Source organism: Bubalus bubalis, chromosome 11 (assembly GCF_019923935.1).
Source record: "Bubalus bubalis isolate 160015118507 breed Murrah chromosome 11, NDDB_SH_1, whole genome shotgun sequence".
NCBI lineage: Eukaryota > Metazoa > Chordata > Mammalia > Artiodactyla > Bovidae > Bubalus > Bubalus bubalis.
This window is the reverse complement of record NC_059167.1, coordinates 11,015,761-11,042,224: the sequence shown is the minus strand read 5'-3', so window position 1 is coordinate 11,042,224 and position 26,464 is coordinate 11,015,761. Positions and strand designations below refer to the sequence as shown.

At 36.8% G+C, this 26,464-nt stretch overlaps 1 protein-coding gene across 15 annotated transcripts in view; it reads right to left on the bottom strand.

Annotated features, from left to right (window-relative positions):
* CEP128 (centrosomal protein 128) overlaps window positions 1–26,464 on the bottom strand; it is a 601,725-nt gene that overhangs the window by 353,962 nt on the left and 221,299 nt on the right. For all 15 annotated transcript variants that reach the window (XM_045162006.1, XM_045162005.1, XM_045162004.1 and 12 more), the window contains 2 exons: window positions 4,677–4,763; window positions 1,312–1,386 (listed from right to left, as the gene is read on the bottom strand). In XM_045162006.1, the coding sequence (XP_045017941.1) occupies window positions 1,312–1,386; window positions 4,677–4,763 (162 nt within the window). The remainder of the gene's footprint in view (window positions 1–1,311; window positions 1,387–4,676; window positions 4,764–26,464) is intronic.

Genomic DNA, 26,464 nt, shown 5'->3' with positions numbered 1-26,464 from the left:
TAACCACATTTTACAAAATCCCTATTTTCACCTCAATCCACTCTACTACTATTAACCCAAATCACCTCCTGTGAAGTACTGTATGTTTTTACATTTTTCACTTATTTTCTTTCATGTGAATGTAGTCTATTGGTTGGTAAAGTCAAGTGAAATGATCACAATTTAAAACATTTTGATATCAAAGTACTGCTCAAAATAAATAAGCACTAAAGGCTGTTGAAAAAAGTAGAAACTCCTTGAGGTCAGGTACCCTTTTATTCATCTGCATGTATCTGGAGTCTAGCAGGCAAGTCCCCAACGACCATTAAACAAGTTAGGGGTGGCAGAACATCTCAGCTAAAGTCACAGGGCAACCTAAACACAGAAATCTCTTATTTCAAAAGATTAGAAGTTATAAGGCAGAGTTCTAAAACCAAAAGAATCAGAAGGAATTGAATATAGATATAACCTTCCAAAAAAGAAGTCTAAACTCTGCCAACATTAATTCCATCATACCACTGGCTGCAGAATAAAGCCATTACACGTTTTTAAGGATTTTGTAAAATAGGTGCCATGTTGCATTTTCAGGATTAATCATCAAATAAAGTACTCCTGAACATCTATAATGTCTGACATCTTTGCCTATCTAGCATATTATGTAGTGAGTTATGTAACCCATACCTCAAAAGAGAGGCAAGTACAACTGCAATTTACATTAAACACAAGCAGAAAGACAGTTAGAAATCCAATGCCCTTTCCCAGTGCATGTAAGATAGCTATTTCAAGCTACTGAACTTTAAATATCAGAAGCACCAAACAACTATTATGGGCTAATGGGCTACAAAATGTTATGTTTTAAAATTAAGCCTTATCTCTGGTTGAAAGGAAGCAGGTAACATCTTGAAAACGAGAATATAAGACAATGATACATTCAAGGGAACTTGAACATGCAAAGGTCTGTTTTATGTGTTTTACTTCCTCCTTCACTCTCCAATGCCTCCTCTAATAAAATTAAGCTCCTGGGAAAATTGTATCTTACCCATCCAGTCTCATTTTTACACTGGTTATGCTAAGAGAGATAATTTCTAAATTGGAGCGGCAATCAGCAAGATACACTGTCACAGGAAGAACTTGGGCTGGTGCTTTGTGCTGGCTTTCTCTGAATCTTTCTGAAAGGATTTCATCTTTTGCTTATGTGTGCTAATATACATTTGTTAGGAAAAAAATTTCCTAGACCTGAATTTTTTTGCCCTTTCACAAAGACATTTAATAGGGAAAGAGACTGAATCCTGATTTAATGTAAAAGCAGATTATCATAGCTTGCATACTTACCTGATGCAAAAGTGTTTCTCTGCTGCCTTCTGACTGATTCAGTAACCTTTGAGACAGCTCCAATTCCTGTTGAAGCTAGAGTTTCATCAAAGGATAAGGAAAAATGTCAGTGGGGCAGAAGAAAACTAAATTATTACAAGCATAGTTTAAGAGGAGAAAAGTGAAAAGGTTTTCAGACTTTTACAGCTAATATGAAAAGATAAACATCTTGCGATAAACACATATCAATGCTCCCATTAAAATAATGGTAATTAAATAACAAAAACTGAACCAGACCAGACTGCAGGAGGTCTGCGCTCTGGTCAGTTTCATCTCAATTATGACCTGTTTAAATAGTCTTTCCTTAAAGGCCTCCTTTTTGTTATCTCTAAAATAAGGGTTTTATATAAGACAATCTCTGAGCTCCCTTCAGTTTTAAATCATTTTAATGCAAAAGTCTAAAGCGATTTTTTCTTTAAATTACTACATGTAGTATCATATGATCTAAATTAGAATAAAAATTTCAGGGACCCAATGACTCAAGGTATATTTCCCAGTTTGTGACTATATTCTTAATAGTCTTATACTCCTAATATTTCCAATATTCATAACATTTCAAAAATTTTGAAGTATCTCAATTCAGAATAAGACATTTTAAATTTCCCTAATAATACTGCCATTAGATAATACTCACAGAAAATGTGCCAGTTAGGTGACTAAATATGCTACAAAGTCACTGTGTCTAGCTTATTTCAAGTTGAAAAATATAATAGGATGTGAAGGGGAGAAAAATATGCCACCCCAAAGTACACTTTGGCTCAAGTATTATTGCGAGCTGATGGTAAGCAAAGCCCAGCAGACTCAGGAAAAGCTTTTCATCTTCCCCTTAACTGCATAAAAAAATTTAGAAAGCGGGTCTGTACCAGGAAAAGAGCTATTACTAAAGATACTCTCTGTATCTGAAAGATATACCTGTGTGCCAGGGCAAACATCTGTTAACCATAACCCGCCCTTCTCACTTTCTGTGAACTGCCTTCCTTCCCTCTGAAGTCCCAGGCCCCTATTCCTTTCCTTAGCTCAGGATGGGAGATAAGCTTCAACCGCCTGGCTGCCTTTGTATCTCATATGTTTGTGGGGCTCCCATATGAACAAAATTAAACGCTTTTTCTCCTATTAATCTGCTTGATATCAATTTAATTATTAGACCAGCCAAAGAACTAAAAGGTTTGTAAAGGGAAAATCATTTTTCCTCCCCTTTCAAATGGAAAAAATGTTTGCTAAAAATCCAGAGCTTATATATGCTGGACATGCTTGCAATTTGTAAGGGTAAGGTCATTTTATGAAATCACAAGTTTGGGTTAAGATGTTATTAAGTGCTTCGATTTTAATAGTTATCCTAAATTATCACTTCATTTGAACAAACTACTATCTATACATTAGTCCTTCAGAAATTGCGCATGTGGTCGAGGTGGCTACTAAGAAGAAGCATAGGGGAGCACTGCGGTGATGGAACAGTTCTGTGCTTTGACTGTGGCAGCAATAAGATAAGCACATACACACACAGACTCACTCGACACACAATAAAACTGGTGAAATCTGCATAAGCTGGATGCATTGCAAGTGTCAATTCACTGGTTGTGATACTGGATGGCAATAAAACAAAATGTTACCATTGAGAATAACTGGGTAAAGGGCACAGGGCACATTTTATTTTGCAACCTCTACAGACCTATTATGATTTCAAAACAATTTTCTAATCCAATTATATAAGCTTTTTAAATACCATACATGCAGCTCAGAAAATAAACATCACATATTTTTTAAAGTAGAGCTGGCCCTTGAACAACATAGGTTAGAACTGCAGAAGTCCATTTACATACAGATTTTTTTTTTTTTTTAATTGTAAACACCACAGTTTACAATCACACTAGGACCACAGCCTTGTCTAACTCAGTGAAACTAAGCCATGCCTGTGGGGCAATCCAAGACGGGCGGGTCATGGTGGAGAGATCTGACAGAATGTGGTCCACTGGAGAAGGGAATGGCAAACCACTTCAGTATTCTTGCCTTGAGAACCCCATGAACAGTATGAAAAGGCAAAATGATAGGATACTGAAAGAGGAACTCCCCAGGTCAAGTTGACTCATTGGAAAAGACTCTGATGCTGGGAGGGATTGGGGGCAGGAGGAGAAGGGGACGACAGAGGATGAGATGGCTGGATGGCATCACTGACTCGATGCACATGAGTCTGGGTGAACTCCAGGAGTTGGTGATGGACAGGGAGGCCTGGCGTGCTGCGATTCATGGGGTTGCAAAGAGTCGGACACGACTGAGCCACTGAACTGAACTGAACTGAAACACCACAGTATTACAGGATCCCCAGTGGGTTGAATTCACAGGTGTGGAAGTGTAGCTAAACTGCAAATACAGTGGGCCAACTACATTTTATACTCGGATTTTAGAGTTCACAGAGGGTCAGGGTTCCTAAGCCTGCACTGGTCAAAGGTCAACTCTAAGCCAGCTGTAAAGTACCTAGAGAGGCAGAGAATCCACACAAAATATTACCTGACCAGTTCTCTTGTTTCCATGGCTAAATAAAAAGGGAAGAAATCACCCTGAAGTCAAAGTAGTTTGAAAATCTACCAGGGCCTACCCTGGTCATATTTCCTGGGTAATGTCAGCAGTCTCAGCTCCCAAAGGGCAAGCGTGACGGCCCGACACATCTTGCTTACCACCATGAAGGCAGCAGAGACGCATCACGGAACTCTATGGAATTTGGTGAAATAAAGGAGGCAAAGGCAAACGAAAAAGACATTTGTGGGATAAAGAATATTACAACAGGGGCAAATTTTCACTTTATCATTTATTACTCTGGGCTCAGCCTGAAACCTACTCATTCGCAAATTGAAGAGAGTTGTTTGGCCTCTGAATCACCTTCCAGTTCTAAAGGGCTAGGCTTTGCAGGTTCACAGACATGAATATATAGCAAAGGTTCTTAATATTTAATAAGAACAGAGGATTTTTCAGAACGAGGCTGCTTATTTTTATCTTCTGTAATGAAAATGAACAGATGCAAAATACTCAGCCTTTAAACAACACGTCTTTCCTAACCCTGCAGCAAAGTCAAGCTCTTTAAATGTTCTCCAACAAGGAATGGTCATGTTTAACCCCCATCAGAAAAAGCAAAGTGGCCAGAAGACTAGGTAGCAAACGACCTGTGCATGTCTCCAAGAGCAAGTAGCAGAGAGTGGCAGAGCCCTGAGGCCAAGTGATTTCACATCAAAACATAAAGGCCTCGCTGCACTAATGAGCAAATAATCTCAGGACATCCAGTGAATGTCAGTGGCCCCAAACATTAGTACTCTGAATAATTTTCAGAATCTTACTTTACTCTTCTCACTTTCTGTTTGTCTTAGCTTATTTTTCATTTCTCCTTCATTCTCCTCTGCTTTAGCTTCTTGTTTCTTCAGTGCCTAGAAAGACAGAATGGGAAAATAAACACTATTAATATTCCAAAAGTATTTATTAAGAAGAAGCTGAGGCAGATGATTATGAATTGCCCAAAACATACACATGAATTACAACCTGCTCATTCACTCAAGTCTTAAGATCACTTTGCTGGGGATCAAATATAAACAACTTTCCAATCTACCTAATCAAGTTCCACTTAATTTCATTTTTTCCCATCTTTGGGAATTTTATAACACATTCAGAGAACTTAGACAGCCAACAGTTTTCTTGGAAACAAATTTTACAGCCTGCAGAAATAACAGTATTTACAAGTTACATTATCTGTTCAACTATTCTGATATGATACCAAAAACCAGTTGACTACCTTTTCAAATTCTGAAAAAAAAAAAAAAATCAAGGTAGAAAGATGCTGGTTGCATCATTATTGCGTGTATGACATTTTATCACAACATATAACTGGCTCTTCAAACCTTACTTCACGTACAGCAAAAAAAGTATTCTTTTTTTCTCTCTCTTTAGTAAATATTTTTTCCTTTTAACTTTCTTCCTTTTTTCCTTTTGATTTTTTTTCCATTTTTCTCTCTTTAATAAAATGAAGAAAAGGAACTTTAAGAAAATACAAACTTCAAAACTCAACCACAAAAGTGTTTGTTTTGGTTTGTATCTATGTTAAAACAAAATTAAACTTGAGAAAAAAGTTTATACTAAGAGCAATCTTTCATCTAAAAAACAATCCATTTGTTTAAAAAAATGTTTGACACTTTGACCATTTAGACTTAAAAAGGTACATGTGTGGAGACCATCAAAATTGAGAAAAGCCAAATTTCCAGATCTCTTTTCCAACAAGTTCTATGATGCTCAAAAGAAATATTATTTTTAGGCAAATAGCAAAACATGTTAAAACTGTTGTTTTGACACAAATATAATCAATCATATATCGATTTCATTTACTCACACATCCAACAAATATCTCCAAAGCGCATATACATGTGTATACAGAATAACCATGGACCCCTATCCATGAGATTACTGCTCCCTCTGCACAGGTCCTACTCTCACTAACAAAAACAATTAAAGAAAAAGGAAGAGTTGTTGGTTAGTTGCTAAGTTGTGTCTGACTCTTTTGCAACCGCATTGACTGTAGCCTGCCAGGCTCCTCTGTCCATGAGATTTTCTAAGCAAGAATACTGGAGTGGATTGCTATTTCCTTCTCCAGGGGATCTTCCCAACCCCAGGACTGAACCCGAGTCTCCTGCACTGGCAGGTGGAATTTTCACCACTGAGCCAGCAGGGAAACCCAAAAATGCAGAGTAGTTTTGGTTTGAGTATAAATAATGTAATAATACTTGAGAGTGCTGTGGCCAGGCATTCTTCTTCTTCTTACATAAAGTAAATGTTAATATATTCTACATACTAAATATTTACATTTAATTATTATGAAAATTCCATGAGTTATCATTAAGGCCATTTTATTAAGAGGGAAGCTGGAGTTACAAAGAATTGAATACTTTGCTCAAGGTCATTCATCTAGTTCATGACAGAGACAATAAGTAGATTTGGGCTATCTGCCTCTTAACCCTGAATGGTATTGCCTCTCCATGTTGAAATAACAGTATTAAGCACAGAATGAATATGAAAACTAAATAATTTGATACTTTTAAAGCATTAAAAGGGGACTTCCCAGGTGGCTCAGAGGTAGAGAATCCACCTGCCAATGCAGGATATGCAGGAGACATGGGTTCGATCCTTGGGTCAGGAAGATGCCCCTGGAGAAGGAAATAGCAACCCACTCCAGTTGTTCTTGCCTGGGAAATCCTATGGACAGAGGAGCCTGGTGGGTTGCAGTCCATGGGGTCACAAGAGAGTAGGACATGATATAGTGATTAAACATCAACAATCATGATTACAAGACTGCTAACAATTGATAAAGTATTACAAATCATAACATTTTTCAGGTAGCTACCAAGTGATTTTGATGTTTGATACTTGTTCTTCATTGTAAGGTAAGTAGAATTTGTAATAATACTTACTTATATATGTATAACCTACTTGTTTTTGGCTGGTGGGATGTGTTTAGAAATTTTTCCTGAAAAAATTATCCTAGAAATTTGAAAATTACTGCATCTCTATTCTTTCCTTGCTTCTTCAGTCTAACTCCACCTAACGTGTGTGTGTGTGTGTGTGTGTGTGTGAGAGAGAGAGAGAGAGAGAGAAAGAGGGAAAGGGAAGGAGGGAAAATTTGAAGGAAAAAAGATACAAATTGTTGCTATATTTTTCATAAATCATTTAATAATATTTGAACTATCTTATTCCCCAACATCATCATTCCAACCTAGCCACCCCTCACCTTTTTTTTCTTTAATGAGTGAAACTTAGCTGGTTATCTTTTCAATACTTTTTCTTTGAACTTTTAAAAACCAGCCTGGGCTTTTCCACAGGGAGGAGACTTCTTCAGGCAGATGATAAGTTTGATCAAATTATAAACAGTCAGGCTCCCCAGGCTCCCCTTCTGGATTCAAACTTCTAAGCAGAAGCCATTCCAAATGGGTATGCACTGAAGGCCCACCCAAGTCAGGTGGCATCACTTAAGGCCATAAAAAACTTCCAGAAAGATGAGCCTGTCCCAAATATGAGAGTCATTCACTTCCAAAGCCAAATTCAAAATCCACCTTGGAAGACTCTGCCAACTTCAGCCAATAGCTGCTAACGTCCTTCCAGTAAGATTTTGTACATCTTCATGTTTCAAACTGTTTCCACCTCTGCTTACTGAAAACAGAAGGAGGCACCTTTATAAACCTGGCTTAACTTCATGCTGCCACTCTAAGGAATTTAACTTACTTAAGAACTCAAACTCCAAAAACTCTCCAGGGAAGAAATTTTTCCATTTTACTAACTGGAATTAATACATTTCTGTCCTTTTCTCATGAGCTCCAAAACTTAGAATTTAAAAATCCTATCACATTTTACACCAAAGACAAACAAACAAGAAAGACATATTAACATTTTCCAAGTGTTTACATACCTTAGTCTAAGTCAATTTTTTTAAAAGCTTAATTCATTTATATACTCATTTTAACTTACATAGATAGACATTCAAATATTCCTTGTTTATCTAGAACTTTACATTTCCAAAGAGAACTGCAAAAGGTTTGTTATCACTATGGTATAAGCTTCAGAAGGCCAGGGACCCCATCTGTCATGATCACATTTTAACACTAACACAATTCTTGGCACATTTTAGGTGGTAAACATATGTTATTTAATGGATGAATAAACATCCCTTTATAATACCTGAATAACAACTGCAGTTTACAACTGGCCAACTCTGTTCATCACCTACATGAAAGTTTCCCAGATTTCTCCCACCTTTCTTAACCACTACATTTTCTCAAACACCAAGCTGTCTTTCTTTCTGAAAGAAACAATTATTATGATATAGTGATGTCGGAAAATAAATATTTATTTGGGGGTTTATGTCAAAGAGTTAATAACCCTTTCCTGTTTTCCAAAGACATCATTTTAGGCTTTTCCTTAGGGAAAAAATCCTCTGAATGGTTTTATTTTTGATAATTCAGATTTACAGTACCATTGTAAAGACAGCTTAGAATTCCCATATATCTTTCACCTAGCTTTCCCTAAAATTAACATCTTACATAACAATGGTAGGTTTATCAAAACAAAGATGTCAAAACTGTTACAAAACCATTAAACTACAGGCTTTATTCAACTTATCATATGGTCTTTATCCAAGACACTTCAGAGCATCTTATCTCTTTAGTCTCCTCTGATCTGGGGAAGTTTTTCAATCTTTTCTTCCTTTTACGATTTCAGTATTTTCGAAGAGAAAATACTTCAAGTATCTTCAAGACAGATATTTCATAGAACATCCTTAAATATGGGTTTTTCTGATGTCTTCTCATAATTAGACAGAGCTCATAAATATGGGAACAGAATATCCAAGAGGTAAGTGCCCTTCTCAGAGCATCACGCTGTAGGGAACATGATAACATGACTCAGGACTAGCAAGGATAACCTTGATCACTTGTTTAGGACAGGGTGGTAGCTGCCAAATCTCCCTGCCATAAAGTTAGTATTCTTTCCTTTTCAGACCCTGTTAGAAGCAAGTCATTAAGTCCAGCCCACAATCAAAGGGAGAAGAGTTAAGCTCCACTTCCCAGCGGGGGAATATCAAAGAATATGTGGAAATACATTAAAATCACTAAAGTAATATTCTGGTAGACAATTTGAGCTATGCAAGTATGCTTAAATTTCACCCACCAATTTAAGCTTAAAATCAGACCTAATGTAACATTACCAGTACGTTTTTGGCCCACAAAATGCAACCCAGATTCCTGGTATGTTAACTCACAGGCCAGTGCGCACTGCTAAGTAGAAAGTTGAACCCCTCTGCACTGTCCTCCAGATAACCTACCTGCACCAAAAACATTAATGCATAATGTAGAATTTATGTAAGACCATATCGGTGGATGGAGTACACTCGTCAAGTCTCCATCTAATCCTAATTCTCCTATTTTACTCATCAGGAACTCTCTTTTTCCCCAGTTCCCCTCCATCTTCCTTCAGCTTCATTGTTTGGTTTCTTTTCAGCTTCTGGATATTCCCAAATGGCTTCTAAATATCCCTCCCCAAGTTACACAGAGCAGTGTGCTCTATTCCAGTTCTCAACTTTGAACACTTATGGTAACTTACTGGTTACCATGTCCAACATCCCCACTTTTCTCACTCCATAAAGAAAAGTTACCAGGATCCAGGATCCCCTTACAGGGCAGCTGGCAAATAATTACTTTTCATTCTCATCACATCAGTTCAGTCACTCAGTCGATTCCAACTCTTTACTACCCCATGGACTGCAGCACACCAGGCTTCCCTGTCCATTACCAACTCCGGAGCTTGCTCAAACTCATGTCCATCGAGTTGGTGATGCCATCCAACCATCTCATCCTCTGTCATCCCCTTCTCCTCCTGCCTTCAATCTTTCCCAGCATCAGGGTCTTTTCCAATGAGGCAGTTCTTCATATCAGGTGGATTGGAGTTACAACTTCTACATCAGTGCTTTCAATGAATATTCAGGACTGATTTCCTTTAGGATTAACTGGTTTGATCTCCTTGCTGTCCAAGGGACTTTCAAGGGTCTCCTTCAATACCAAGTTCAAAAGCATCAATGCACTCAGCTTTCTTTATGGTCCAACTCTCACATCCATACATGACTACTGGAAAAACCATAGCTTTGTCTAGACGGTTTTAAAATGCTGTCTCTGCTTTTTAAGCCTCTGCTTTTTAATATGCTGTCTAGGTTGGTCATAGCTTTTCTTCCAAGGATCAAGTGTCTTTTAATTTCAAGGCTGCAGTCACCATCTGCAGCAATTTTGGAGCCCAAGAAAATAAAGTATGTCACTGTTTCCATTGTTTCCCATCTATTTGCCAACAAGTGATGGGATTGGATGCCATGATCTTAGTTTTTTTAATATTGAGTTTTAAGCCAGCTTTTTCACTCTCCTCTTTCACTTTCATCAAGAGGCTCTTTAGTTCCTCTTCACTTTCTGCTATAAGGGTGGTGTTATCTGCATATCTGAGGTTATTGATATTTCTCCGGGAAATCTTGATTCCAGCTTGTGTTTCATCCAGCCCAGCATTTCTCATGATGTACTCTGCATATAAGTTAAATAACCAAGGTGACAATTTACAGCCTTGACATACTCCTTTCCCAATTTGGAACCAGTCCATTGTTACACGTCCAGTTCTAACTGTTGGCTTCTTGACCTGCATACAGATTTCTCAGGAGGCAGGTCTGGTATTCCCATCTCTTGAAGAATTTCCCAGAGTTTGTTGTGCCATCAATGAAGCAGAAGTAGATGTTTTCTGGAACCCTCTTGCTTTTTTGATGATCCAGTGGATTTTGGCAGTTTGATCTCTGGTTTCTCTGCCTTTCCTAAAACCAGCTTGATTAGCTGGACATTCTCAATTCACATACTGTTGAAGCCTAGCTCGAAGAATTTTGAGCATTACTTTGCTAGCGTGTGAGATGAGTGCAATTGTGCAGTAGTTTGAGCATTCTCTGGCATTGCCTTTCTTTGGGATTGGAATGAAAACTGACCTTTTCCAGTCCTGTGGCCACTGCTGAGTTTTCCAAATTTGCTGGCATATTGAGTGTAGCACTTTCACAGCATCATCTTTTAGTATTTGAAATAGCTCAACTGGAATTCCATCACCTCCACTAGCTTTTGTTTGTAATGATGCTTCCTAAGGCCCACTTGACTTCGGACCCCAGGATGTCTGGCTCAAGCTGAACAATCACACCATCGTGGTTATCTGGGTTATTGAGATCTTTTCTGTGTATTTCTTCTGTGTATTCTTGCCACCTCTTCTTAATCTCTTTTGCTTCTGTTAGGTTCATACCATTTGTGCCCTTTATTGTGCCCATCTTTACATGAAATACTCCCTTGGTATTTCTATTTCTCTTGAAGAGATCTCTAGTCCTTCCCATTGTATAGTTTTCCTCTATTTCTTTCCACTGATCACTTAGAAAGGCTACATTCTCATACTAACAGATACTTAATTTTCGTATCTTATAATTAGTATAAATGTTAGTAATTTTACTTGATGTGAAAGGAATATCAATAAGTTGAACTTTAATCAAATTGTATTTCCTAGTACATGGAATTATGCCCTCAGTCCAGTTGCTCAGTCATGTCCAACTCTTTGAGACCCCATGGACTGCAGCACATCAGGCCTCCCTGTTCATCACCAACTCCCGGAGCTTGCTCAAACTCATGTCCTTTGAGTCGGTGATGCCATCCAACCATCTCATCCTCTGTCGTCCCCTTTTCCTCCTGCCTTCAATCTTTCCCAGCACCAGGATCTTTTCCAATGAATCAGTTCTTCGCATCAGGTGGCAAAAGTATTGGAGCTTCAGCTTCAGCATCAGTCCTTCCAGTGAATATTCAGGACTGATTTCCTTTAGGATTATGCCCTAGAAAAACATAATTCTTCTGAAAGTCAACTATTTTGTTTTTAAATTTGAATTTCCATATATGAGCTGGTTGAATAAAAGAATCTCTAATTCTCTTGGATATCTAAGAATCTGCAATAATACTTCCTTTCCTCCTCACTTTTCAGTTAATTTTATCACTTTTCCAAAATAACATATGTTTCTATTGTAGCTCTACTTGATGTCTAAAACATCATCTAATGCCTTTCTTATTTCTCCTTTTATTCTAAGGCAGGGATCCCCAAACTCCAAGGTCTAATGGTTGATGAACTGAGGTGGAACTGATGTAATATTAATAGACATAAAGAGCACAATACATGCAATTGCTTCAATCATCACGAAACCATCCCCACTCCAACCCCAGTATGTGGAAAAATTTTCTTTCATGAAACCGGTCCCTGGTACCAAAAGGTTGGGGACTGCTGCTCTAAGGATATGTAAGTCTCAGAAAACTGAGGCAATGAGAACTTAAACTTTATTGTTTTCACTGGAGGAGCAAAAATGAGGTATTGAGAAGCAACCCAAAGAAAATTACTCTATTTAAACCATATTATTTAGAAATCTCGTTAACTTAAAACATTATTTCTGCTACCTATACAACATAAGCCAGTAAACAAGTAACACACAAGCAATATTCTAGCCCAAAACGCTGAACCTATTTTCTACATTTTCTACATTAGTTTAAAACGAAAGACCAAAAGAGGTCTAACTCTTAAGACCTAGTAAATAGATACATTAATGCACTTTAAATTTTGGAAACACAGGTAACAGTCAATGAGAAATACTTTAACATTAACTAAATCAAAATTACAAGTCATTTCTTTAAACCTTAGTGACAAACTTTAATTCATTTACTACCTCTTTTAAAAATGTAAGGCCACACTGGATTTCTTTTCCATTTGACTTAGATCAAGCAACTTAGAATTATATTGAAAACTGACCCAGTAAAAGTAGTTATAAAGAGGAAAAAAATTCACAAGCCAATGAATTTCTATTACTGTGTTATTTTGCCCTTTAAAACTTGTTTTTTTCTTAAAAGCAGTTTAGCTATAAAGCTATCATGTGCCCTGCTTCTGGATTCAGATTGTCTTTTACATATTTAAGATCACAGCAACAACAATGGACTTAATAGAGGGTCCCTAGAGCACATTTAAACCTTTAATAACAACTTTTCTTCTTTTCCTTAAGTGTGCCTATTTCCATTAAAAAGACTAACATAGTGAGTTTTGTACTAAAGTTCTTTAGAGGCTGATGCTTCTGAATTCTCACAGTTAAATATAATAAAAAAAAAAAAAAAAAAAAAGGAGTCTTTCCTTTAAAAGAATAGGGGAAAGGGGAAAAAGAAAATGTTTGCAGACATTTCATCTGACCAAAAAACTCCCACAACTTTGACAACAGGCATGTTTATCAAGAGGTTCTAAAAAATAACACACTCAAAAATGTAGAACAAATAAGGAACTAAAGGCCTTTTGTCTACTTTAAATGGACCAGCAAAGCCTGGGTAAGAATGATGGAGCTGGAATGAAATAAAGGTCACATGTTAATTACCCACACAGGCCACTGAAATTTCAAAAAAAAATTATGAGCATAAGCTATCCTGTCTCGCCCTAGTCACTCAGCAGTGCTACAATTGCATGCCACTGGTCACAAGAGCAAGAATATGCAGATGATAAACCAACAGTTTTCACTGGTAAGCCAACAGGACTATAGAAAAACAAGTCTGTGCTCATACTGAACAACAGGTCTATAATAGTATATTAAAGGTACAAACTTTTAAGTCATATTTTCTTTTTCTCCAGGAAAAATAAAAAATGAAAAAGTCATATTACTGAAAATTATAATAACAGTTGCTTTTAATATATATGTGTGTGTATTTATATACATATATATATATTTGTGTTTATATATATATATATTTTTTTTTTTTTAAACCCTTATTTTTTAGAGTGGTTTTAAGTTCACAGTCAAATTAAGAGGAAGGTACATACAGTTCCCACATACCCTTAGTCCACATACAGGCATAACCTCCCCAATTATCGACATCTCCAACAAAATGGTACATTTGTTACAAGTAATGAACCTAAATTGATGCATCATAATAACCCAAAGTTCATGGGTTACATAAGGCTCACTTGCTGTCATACGTTCTATGGGTTTGGACAAATGTGTAATGACAAGTATGCATCATTATAGTGTCATAAACAGTAATTTCACTACCCTAAAAAAGTCCCCTGTGATCCACCTATTCATCTCTCCCCTCTCTACCCCAACTTGATGCTACTTGCTATCTCCATATTTTTCCCCCCAGAAAGTTATTTAGTCAAAATCATTCAATCTGTGATCTTTTCAAACTAGCTTCTTTCACATAGTAATATGCCTTTAAGGTTCTTCTATATCTTTTCATGACTTCATAAGTCATTTACTTTTTATAATTGTTCATGTAAGTACAAAATAAAAATCAGGAAATATTTTAAACTTCATAATATAGTAATTGTGGTTGTTGTTTAGTCGCTAAGTCATGCCTGACTCTTTTGCAACCCCATGGACTATAGCCCATCAGGTTCCTTTGTTCATGGGATTTCCCAGGCAAGAATACCAGAGAAGGTTGCCATTTCCTTCTCCAGGGGATCTTCCTGACCCAGTGATTGAACTCACATTCCCTGCATTGGCAGGCAGATTATTTACCACTGAGCCACCATATTTTGATGCCAATTAGACCACATAAGCTATAAATTGAAGTTGTAAGTTGTTTATATTTATGTATTTTAAAAAATCAAAAGCTTTAGGGACATGTTATATTTCAGATCGAAGAAAAACATTATTAAGTACTCAGTATGTATAAAACACTATAATTGGAACCTGACTTGATGGAATTTTTTAAAAGACAAAAGTCTATTTCCAAAATTCTCTTCTGTAAACCTAAATCATAGCTCCAAAACTATCAAACATCAATAGAAAAATACATATTTTGAAAAGGAATATATATGCATAATACAGCAGGATTTTATTGCTCATAACTAGTACTACTCATTTAAATTAACATAGATTTTATTTCTATCAAGTTCTGTGAATTTCTAAATTTTGTTTTTTCCTAAATCAAGTAAGAGATTCCTCCCACATGAAAACTAGCTAAAGTCATGGAAAACTTTAGCCTTTAAGTTCATCCAGTTGGGGATAATCTGTGCCAACAAAAACCATAACAAAACAAACAAAAAAAAAAATTAAGTTTCTTTTCAAGGCAGAAAACAATACATTCATCTTCTAAATCCCTGAGCCAATATCTAACTCAAAGACAGCAGAGTGAATATTACTTAAATTGTTCAAAGAAATTTATTTTCAGCCATAACCAAGGAACAAAAATTCTATACCAACATCTATGATTTTAAAACACTTAAATAAGTGAAAGTAGAACTGTGTGAGAGAAGTCCAAGGGAATCTGATACTGATCATTGCCACTGTGACACCATATAGATTTGGGGGAAACCAAAGGGGAAGATTCTAAAACCCTGCTGCCAGCTGAACTACATGTATTTTCCATACTGAAGCAGTAAGCACATAGTGAGGACTCACAAGTTGCAGTCATTCCTGTTTTTCAAAGAGTAGAGTAATATCAAGTGGTTAAGCAAGATTTATCAGTAGTTAAGCACACTGCTATAACTTCTGACGGCAAGCAAAGTCTTAAATAATGTTCTTTAAAGATACCTGAGGTCTTGACAGCATAAAACTCAAAGCTTCTGTTTGAGAATGGCCTAGATGTCTTATCTTTTTTCTTCTTCTTTTTATCATATGGTGATTATGATTTCAGGAATCCAAAGAGCTTTCATAGGAACTACTGTGGTAGGACAGATGGGTACATATTATGGACCTATTTTCTCTGATGAATAAACAAACTCAATGCTTCCATTACATTCATATTTATGGAGTCTGTGACTGGTTAGGACGTCCTATGCCAAAGAAGTCAACCGAGGTCATGGGTTCAATCACCATGAGAGCCAATTCCCTTTGCTCTCTTGCATGGCCAGTGTCTTTACCCTAAACTTCAGCCCAAGGCCACATGGAAGACTAAGTAGGCCACAGACCATGGATGAATCAGTGAAAATCCACTACCATGACTATAAAAATAATTCAAAAGTAAAACCCCTATTGACTAGTGTCAGGATTTCACTCTTCAGACATTATTAAATTTGCCAATCTGCAAAACAAAACCTTAATCATTGCCTACAAAGTTGGTATGCTGAAAAGACATACAAGTCTTTTGACTTCTTTAATTCAAAAGCAACAACGGTAATGAGTATTACCCTCCTAAATGCCATTGCTTTTACTGGAATGGATTTTATTTTTATGCAACCTTTTACTTAATAAAAATCTTGCAAGTAAAGTTAAATGTGAGCCCAACAAGTGTACTTTCCAGGATTTCCTTCAAATTCAAAAAGCAACCACTCTTAGTGGAGGGTCTGTTTTTATCTGAGTAGTTCCCTCTCAAAAAAGAGACACATAGTTTTATTAGAAATCCCAGAGCAATATGATACTTTGTTTGACTTTCTAAATGCAGGCCCATGGAGTTAGAAATATTGACAAACAGAAGATCATAAATAATTATGGAAATTTAATTTGGAATTTCTCAAGTTTTAGGTGTATTTGCGCAGAATGCTCTATAAATATACAATATCCTTCACTGTTCATAGTTAGAAGATATTATTTTATCCCTTTGAATTGCAGGGATGGGGGGTTGTTTTGTTTTGTTTTTTACTTTTCTAATCAAAATAAAACAGTACCAAACCTATGAATAAGCCTACTAGCAAAGTCATCTTTGTTTGCACAATATTACTATGCACTCAGTAGCTGCCCAATAAATATTAATTGATAACGATGGAAAAGGGCTTTATAAACAGATGGTCTAGTACAAATTTGCTGAAAATGTGAATAAAAACATTCCACTCTTCAAGAAAAGCATAAAGTAGAAATTAAACAAGTCCTGCACTCAGAAAACCTCAGTCTATTGTCAGACAGCTGTTCAGTCAACAAGAACACAAACATTTTTCACCATCATCATAGCATTAATAGCATTAAATGTCTATTTGCATATGGTCCCTACACAGATTTAAATTAGCAGCATTTGTCATAATTTGCAGAGATAATATTGATGAGAAAAAATAAGCACACATAAAAAAATGTGATTAAACATTACTTTGAGAGCTAGTCATATGTAGTATGAACATAAAACATGTGTCAGACTTAAATGCAACTCATAGAAGCAATATGGGTAGTTATTTATAAATAAATAAGAGAATATGAGATAATATACAAGAACACCTAAGCAGATGTGTAAAGAACAGGTGAAACAAAGAATGAGGCAGAGGCCATAGTGGCCCTAATAGAATTAGTGACTATTCAATAACCTAGAGAGCAAACAATTAGGAAAGAAGAAACAAAAAATTATATGAGGACTTACTTCAACAAGGGTACGACCAAGGAAACTATAAGCACAGTGAACAACCCAGAAGGACATCCCGAAAAACATACATAATTCAAAACCACTTGAATAATAAGAAGATGTAAGTTAGTACATATTGGAGAATTTTGGAGAAAAATAGTTGAAACAGGGAAGTGAAAGAGGATGGAAAGTATAAGTATGTAATAAATAATAGCCTTAGGTATTATTTTTTAATAAAGTAAAAAGCCTAACAAGACATAAGCATTAATTATCTAGAAATAAGACTGTAAGAATTTTAGGACAACTTACACCTACACATCATCTCACAGAACCGCTCCCTTCAAAAGAATCCAAAGGCCTTAAGCGGCATGCTAACAGTTGACACATTACCTATTCTCTGATGTGGAATACATTTCTAATGTTCAACTTTCATCTTATCAATATTAAATAGTATATTAAATAATAGGTTCCTGAAAAATAGTATCAAAATGAAACTAACTTTATTCTGGTTAGTTATTAATCTCAGTATTTCCCTATATAAAAAAGATAACATGGCTGGTAGAGACTTGTCTCTGATATCTACCATTCATGCAGGAAATTTGCTCTGTGAATGGAAACTCAAGTACTGAGTAAATATAAGGTCAAAAGAGACAACATCCAAGATCTCTTTCAACTTCTGTAAGAAGTTTAAGTTCAGTTCAGTCACTCAGTCGGGTCCGACTCTTTGTGACCCCATGAATCGCGGCACGCCAGGCCTCCCTGTCCATCACCAACTCCCAGAGTTCACTCAAACTCACGTCCATCGAGTCGGTGATGCCATCCAACCATCTCATCCTCTGTCATCCCCTTCTCCTCCTGCCTTCAATCTTTCCCAGCATCAGGGCCTTTTCCAATGAGGCAGTTCTTCATATCAGGTGCCCAAAGTATTGGAGTTTCAGCTTCAGTATCAGTCCTTCCAATGAATATTCAGGACTGATTTCCTTTAGGATTGACTGGTTTGATCTCCTTGCTGTCCAAGGGACTTTCAAGGGTCTTCTTCAATACCAAGTTCAAAAGCATCAACGTGCTCAGCTTTCTTTATGGTTCAACTCTCACATCCATACATGACCACTGGAAAAACCATAGCCTTGACTAGACGGACCTTTGTTGGCAAAGTAATGTTTCTGCTTTTCAATATGCTATCTAGGTTATTCATAACTTTCCTTCCAAGGAGTAAGCGTCTTTTAATTTCATGGCTGCCATCACCATCTGCAGTGATTTTGGAGCCCCAAAAAATAAAGTCTGACACTGTTTCCACTGTTTCCCCATCTATTTCCCATGAAGTAATGGGACCAGAAGCCATGATCTTAGTTTTCTGAATGTTGAGCTTTATTTAAGACAACTTTTTCACTCTCCTCTTTCACTTTCATCAAGAGACTTTTTAGTTCCTCTTCACTTTCTGCCATAAGGGTGATGTCATCTGCTTATCTGAGGTGATTGATATTTCTCCTGGCAATCTTGATTCCAGCTTGTGCTTCTTCCAGCCCAGCGTTTCTCATGATGTACTCTACATATAAGTTAAATAAGCAGGGTGACAATATACATCCTTAGGGGAAAAAAAAAACATTTCCTACAGGCAGAATATTTAAAGTGTTTTGGTGTCATCTGAAAGGATCAATGCCTAATAAAAAAGACCTTAGGTTAAATAAGAGAGTGGGTGGACATGGGAGGAAAGGAGAGAAATCAAGAGAAAGACTAACGAAGACTAAGGAACACTGTATGTCTGGGACCTGCACGTTTCCAGCTATGCCAAATAGCGTTCAACCAACTCTGAAAGACAAACCCCATAATAACCAATCATCCTTTTCCATCTATTTCCTTTCTTTCAGCATGTTGACATTAATGGATTTTTCACAACCTTACAGAAAAGTGTTTAATCTTGCAAAAAAAAAGAGTAATCCACAGGTAATGAACATAAAAGACAGAAGAAAATAATTAGCATGGCATAAAATGATAAGACAAAGAGCAATGTTTTGAATCAACAGTATAGTGGGTCTGAATTTAAATAAGGATTTCAGCCACAGATTGGTAAAGTGCTTCTTACACAGCAATAAGCAATAGAGTAGAATCATATTCATAAAAGATCTGCCTAAAATGATTTGAAAATGCACAGTCTCAGTAAAAATGCCATCTCTTTCACTCAAATTTTCCCAAAGGGCAGAGAAAGGGTAACTATTTCCCCTACGGGCTACTCTGGAGTCTTGGCAAAGCTGAAATAACACACCAAATTACACTCATTGTTAACATTTCTACTTTCCCAACTGAACTGGGAGCCCAAAAGCACAATAGATCATTTTAAGAGCCTTTAAATCCCTAGTCCACAGCACAGCACCTGGCACGTGGTAGGTCCGTGAGGGTACTGGCCAAATGAATATTTCATAATGAATAGCTTATAACATTCATTCATTCAAGAGACACTTACTGGGCCTATGGCAGGCACTGTTTTAGGCACTGGAGATATAGCAATGAGTACGACAGACCAAGTGCCTGCCTTCTGCTCAGAGGGAGAGACGACAGACAGATGGCAAACAAGGAAAAGTATTATAAAGAAAGAAATACAGCCAGATAAGGAGCTCAGGAGGGAAAACGGGGATATATTATGTAGGCTAATTAATAAGGCTTTTCTGAAGTAGAGCTGTGAATGACAAGATGGTGCATGCAATGCAACTGCTTTCCAAGTTGAAAATCCCTGGCTCTGGGGATGGAAAGTACAAATGTCCAGAAGCGAAGGGTGCCTGGCCTATCCTTGGAAAAGTAAGGCCAGGGTAACTGCCCTAGATTAAGTAATTAGGCAAAGTAGAAGAACAATAGAACACCAGGGTAAGATGGCCAGGCAGGGACCACATCAGAGGGTCCTTGTAGGCTGAAGACTTTAGACTTCATCCTGAACAAGATAAGGAAAGCACTGAGGGTTTTGAAGAAAGAAGTAACATTACCTGATTCTATGGGGAAAAGATTGCAAGGAGGTTAAGAAGGGAAGCAAGAAGGTTACTCCACTACCCCAAGCAGGAAACAATAGTGCCCACAAGATCAAGATAATAAGTCAGGGTAGAAGTGATAGACGGGTGAGTTGTTAGCAATTAAGACAATATTTTCAAGACAGAGTTGACAAAATTTAATAATGAACTGGATATAAAGAATGGGAGGAATGGAGAAGGCAAGGCCATAAAAGATACACACAAAAAAGTTATAAAATTATTTTACTATCAAGATGAATAGCCACATTTTTCAAAAGAAATAAATCATATGAGGTACTCTTAGGATGAGCCACACAAAAAGGTAAGGTTTAGCACCTTCTCTACAAGTTCACGAGTCAGAAGGGGAAGGACCAGGAAATGGGGCTCCAGAGACCAAGTCTGCCCAGGCTTTCCAGTTCTGAATCACAGCATCACTCCAACTTGATCCCCATCCAAGATGGATACAGGACAGCAAGCCTTCACGTTCTCAACCTCAGATAATAAACATGAAATGGCGCAGCTTTTTCTCACTGCCATATGAAGCCTATCAAAGAACTACATAAGAAGGTAATAGCTGCAAATACTATTCTAACATGACCATAATACGGACAAGGATATGTTAGAAAAACCTAAGCAGTTTCTCATTTCTTGGGCAATAAATAAAACTACAGATGTAGTATTAAAAAAGAAAGAAAAAAGGATTCAGGGTACTGAACAGAAATGTAAATTCACTAGAAATGCAATGAGTCATGATGGAGCTATAAAAAATGCTTTTCTACTAACAAGTAAAGAAAACAAACAAGATTAACCAAATGAAAAACAAACAACATTAGAATATCAGTGGAAAATGAATATAACTGGGGTGAGAAGACAACAGGGTACAAAGGCAGTGATTACTAAGGAGAAGAAAATAATCATTAGGAAATAGTGTTTTAGAGACTGTATCTTTGGGATACTTCTGTATAGCTTAGAAATATGAAACCTGGAAATGGCGCAAGACTATATGATCCCAGAGAAATAAATTCTCATTTCAAATTGTAGTCTCTAATTGTTTTACTATACATAAAAAGATTTTTCCTTAGTGGGAGGGAAAGAGAGAGAAAGAAAGGAAATATTACTCTGAATAGAAAGTATGAAAGAAACTAACAAAAAGGCATAGAAACGACAGTTTTAGTGTTAAATATAACAGATGTCTTAATATGTACTACTCCATATGTCATATTTTATTTTTCAATAGTAGAAAGCAACACTGTTTCAAATTTAGGTTTCAAATAGCAGTAGTTAAATAATTAGATTTTTTTCCAGTTGCAATATTTGTGCCAAGTGCACTTTTCGGGAGCCATAAGAGATGAGGAATGTGTATATACTATAATCATTTTTCAGCAAAGTTTAGCAACTTTAATAAACAATGCCTGCAGTGTCACAATTAATGGTTCAATACTGACGACTAGTGGCCAAAAACATGTAGTAATGCCATTACTAGGAATCCTATGATTTTTATCATCTAAATTTGAAACATTTGATGAAACTTATGTGAGAAACCTTAAAAGAACTTCCCTTAAAAACTTCTTGACAATTGCATAAGAAAAAATTGTATCTGAAAAGTCTCTTAAAAAACCTTTTCTGTCCATTATTTGCAATATCCACTAACCCAAGCCAATAAGCATCTGCTATTGACCCCTAATGGGAACAACTCGGTAAAGTGTCAGTTTATCCACATCCACACAGCTGAATTAACGTAGTTTCAAAAACCCATAATTATTTCAACAGGTCCTACTTTTATATTTCATGAATCTGTGTAGTGATAAGTATTATCTAACTTTGTTAGACACAAAGAAGAAATCCAACTATTCTAAATTTTCAACGTATTAATACTCTGAAAAGCAGTAACCTACTATATCAAAATGGCCATTTTCAAACATTGAAATATTTAAAACTTAATCGTGATTGTCTGAATTCTTGAAGAATATTTATGGGATTCGGGTTAAATCATTTAAATGGTTATATATTATACTTCAAAAAAGTTAAAACTTGTAAGACAAGAGGGCATAATAACTTGTATAGAAATACAGATCATTAACACAAATGGACCATATCACTAGTGATTTAATGCCACTATTTTATTATGTTATGTTTTCACTTTTAGGTTTCATTTTCAGGAGTCATTAAGTCAGAAAAACAATATGGAATTTCTAAAAAATGAAAATCACTCAAAAAGTAAAGGAATGTTTTTAAAAGATACATTAATGCCTGGTTTTATTACAGGTTACAAGACACTGCTTATCTATTAATATATCCTGACAATTAAAGCGTGTGTTTTTTTTTTTTCTGATCAAGAAAAAAAGTTAAACTTTGCAGATGTGTACTTTCTTCCTTGCAAGAATAAGAGCCACAGAATAATACAAAAATGTATCCAGACCTTGGAAAGAAACTTTCTATCAAGAATGTTATATGCAGCTAAATGGTTATTTACATTTGAAAGCAGTCATTTTTCAACAACTATTCACAGAATATCTGTTGTATGATAAACACTGTACTATGTGCCCCAAAAATGATGGGCAGAAGCGCATGATGGGCAAAGTTCCTACCAATGGAGGAAGAACTAAAATCACATAAGTAGTTATGCCATATAGAGGGGAAGACATACAATAACACAGGTTAAACAAATCACAACTATAGGTGACGTGTGGTAATAGTAAAAGGGCTGCCCAGATGACAGTAGGGGTAAAGAACCCGCCTGTCAATGCAGGAAACTTAAGAGGTGCAGGTTCAATCCCTGGGTTGGGAATATCCCGTGGAAAAGGAAATAGCAACCCACTCCAGTATTCTTGCCTAGAGAATCCCACGGATAGAGGAGCCTTGTGGGCTACAGTCCATGAGGTCACAAAGAATCAGACACAACTAAAGTGACTTCACAAGTTAATATTAAAAAATAAAGTCATATGACATAATAAGGAACAACGGGGGAGAAAAGGGCTATTTTACAAAAGGGGGCAGGAAAGTTCTCTCTGAAGAGGTGGTAATTAAACCTGAAGGATGAAAAAGAGTAAGTTAGGCTGAGAATCAGAAGAAAAACATTCCAATAAGATAAGGAGAGGAAATCACTATGGCTGGAATTCCTTAGAAAAATTTGTAGGGTCACTCATGTACATTTAAACACAAACACAAATAGAAAAAAAAAAAAATTTAATGGAAAATGTTTAATTTTTTTACTCATAAAATACAAAAAAAAATGATAATGGTACCAGGCTAAATGGGAAGTTTCAACAAATTTCAAAGAAATTAAAAATAAATACTAAAAAGTGTTAAAAAAAAAAAGCATACATATATATTTCAAAATTCCAAAAGGCACTCCTAAGTCTTGAATTATTGAAGAAATCATAATAGAAATTATAAAATTTAGAAGGAAACTATCATAAAATAATAGTATGTCAAAACATAGGGTAATTTGTTCATAAATTTATAGCATTAATTTTTAAAAATAGGCAAGTCAATTAATTAACTTGCAAGTGTGAAAAACAGAACATCAATCCTAAAAATGAAAAATCAGAAAATAAAAGTTAAAACCAGAAGTGGGTAAATTAATAAACAAAGCTAGTCAAAATGAAAACTAATAAAATAATTATATCTAGTAAGACTAATAAAGAAAAAGAGAACAAAAACTAAACAATATTAAAAGAATATAGCTTCAGAACAATCTTGAAAAAAAATACAGCAAGGCTATGATTGCTTCTTCAAATTAATATCAAAACATAACAAAATGGATAACTTACACAATCTGGAATAATCACAAAACTGAATTTAAAAAATTAAGCTTATATAAACCAAAAAACACAGACGTTTAAAACCTTAGCCATCAAAAAGACAGCAGATATCAGTGATTATGTGAGTGAATTTTAACAAACAGTCAAGAAACAGACAATCCTCTTAAAAAGATAGAGCCAGGGGATAGAAAAAGAAAGAACCTACCTACCTTGCTTTCAAAACCAAAAAGAGTAATGCAAAGAGAATTATCAGTTAACTCAATCATAAATGTAAATATAAACATACTAAAGAAAAAACTAGGAAATTAACTCAGCAATGTATAAAAAAATAATATATTATGGCCAAATGAAGTTCTCAGGAATGCAGAGAGAGCCCAGCATCAATTGATAAAAGTCAATTCCATTTAAATAAAAGAGAGGACTTTCCAGGGGACAGAGTGGATAAGAATCTGCCTGACAATGCAGGGGACATGGTTCCATCCCTGATCCGGGAAGATCCCACAAGCCTCAGCTACTAAGCCAATGCACCACAACTACTAAGCCTCCTCCTCCTCCTCCTCCTAAGTCGCTTCAGTCGTGTCCGCCTCTGTGCGACCCCATAGATGGCAGCCCACAGGCTCCCCCGTCCCTGGGATTCTCCAGGCAAGAACACTGGAGTGGGTTGCCATTTCCTTCTCCAATGCAGGAAAGTGAAAAGTGAAAGTGAAGTCACTGAGTTTTGTCCAACTCTTCGCGACCCCATGGACTGCAGCGCACCAGGCTCCTCCGTCCATGGGATTTTCCAGGCAAGAGCACTGGAGTGGGCTGCCACTACTACTAACTCCTAGTGAGCTGCAACTGCTGAGGCCCGCGCGCCTAGGGCCTGTGCTCTGCAACCAGAGGGACCACTGCAATAAGCAGCCCACGCTCTGCAATTAGAAAGCAGCTGCACACAGCAGCACAGGCAGAGTGCAACCAAAAAAAAATATTTTATAAGTTCCACAATCCTCATTCATGGTTTTTTAAAAAATCAACCTCTCTTGGCAACCTACAAATAGAAGCCAATGTTCTTTATCTGATAAAGGACAGCAGTCAAAACCAGGCACAAACACCTTCCATCAGGTTGACACTCTAGAAGCATTTCTATAAATATCAGAATAAAACAAGGATTCTTACTATCTTTGCTTATATTCAACATTGCATTTGAGTTTCTAGTCAATTCAAAAATATCACAAGGGAAGAAATTAAATTGCCTTTAACTTCAAATGATATGATTAACTACCAGACCACCTTACCTGTCTCCTGAGAAAGCTGTATGCAAGACAAGAAGCAACAGTTAGAACTGGACATAGAACAACAGACTGGTTCAAAGTTGAGAAAGGAGTACATCAAGGCTGTATATTGTCACTCTGCTTTAACTTGTGTTCACAGTACATCATGTGAAATGCTGGGCTGGATGACTCACAAGGTTGCCAGTAGAAATATCAACCAACCTCAAATATGCAATAATACAATTCTAATGGCAGAAAGCAAAGAGGAACTGAAGAGCTTCTTGATGAGCGTGAAAGAGGAGATTCAAAAAGCTGGCTTGAAACTCAACATCCAGAAAACTAAGATCATGGAATCTGGTCCCATTGCTGCTGATGCTGCTAAGTTGCTTCAGTTGTGTCCAACTCTGTGCGACCCCACAGATGGCAGCCCACCAGGCTCCCCCGGCCCAGGGATTCTCCAGGCAAGAACACTGGAGTGGGTTGCCATTTCCTTCTCCAATGCATGAAAGTGAAAAGTGAAAGTGAAGTTGCTCAGTCATGTCTGACTCTCAGTGACCCCATGGACTGCAGCCTTCCAGGCTCCTCCGTCCATGGGATTTTCCAGGCAAGAGTACTGGAGTAGGATGCCATTGCCTTCTCTATCTGGTCCCATTACTTCATGGCAAATGGATGGGGGAAAAGTGGAAACAGTGACAGATTTGATTTTCTTGGGCTCCAAATCACTGCTGATAGTGACAGCAGCCATAAAATTAAGACACTTGCTCCTTGGAAGGAAAGCTATGACAAACCTAGATGGCTAATTAAAATGCAGAGACATCACTTTGCCAACCAATGTCCATCCAGTCAAAACTATGGTTTTTCCAGTAGTCATTTATGGATGTGAGAGTTGGACCATAAAGAAGGTCGAGAGCTAAATAATTAACGCTTTTGAATTGTGGTGCTGGAGAAGATTCTTGAGAGTCCCATGGATAGCAATTAGATCAAACCAGTCTGTCCTAAAGGAAATCAATCCTAAATGTTCACTGGAAGGACTGATACTGAAGCTGAAGCTCCAATACTTTAGCCACCTAATGCAAAGAGCCGACTCATTGGAAAAGACCCTGATGCTGGGAAAGATTGAGGGCAGGAAGAGAAGAGGGCAACAGAGACTAAGATGGTTGGATGGCATCACTAACTCAATGCACATAAATTTGAGCAAACTCTGGGAGATACTGAGGGACAGGAAAGCCTGGCGTGCTACAGTTCATGGG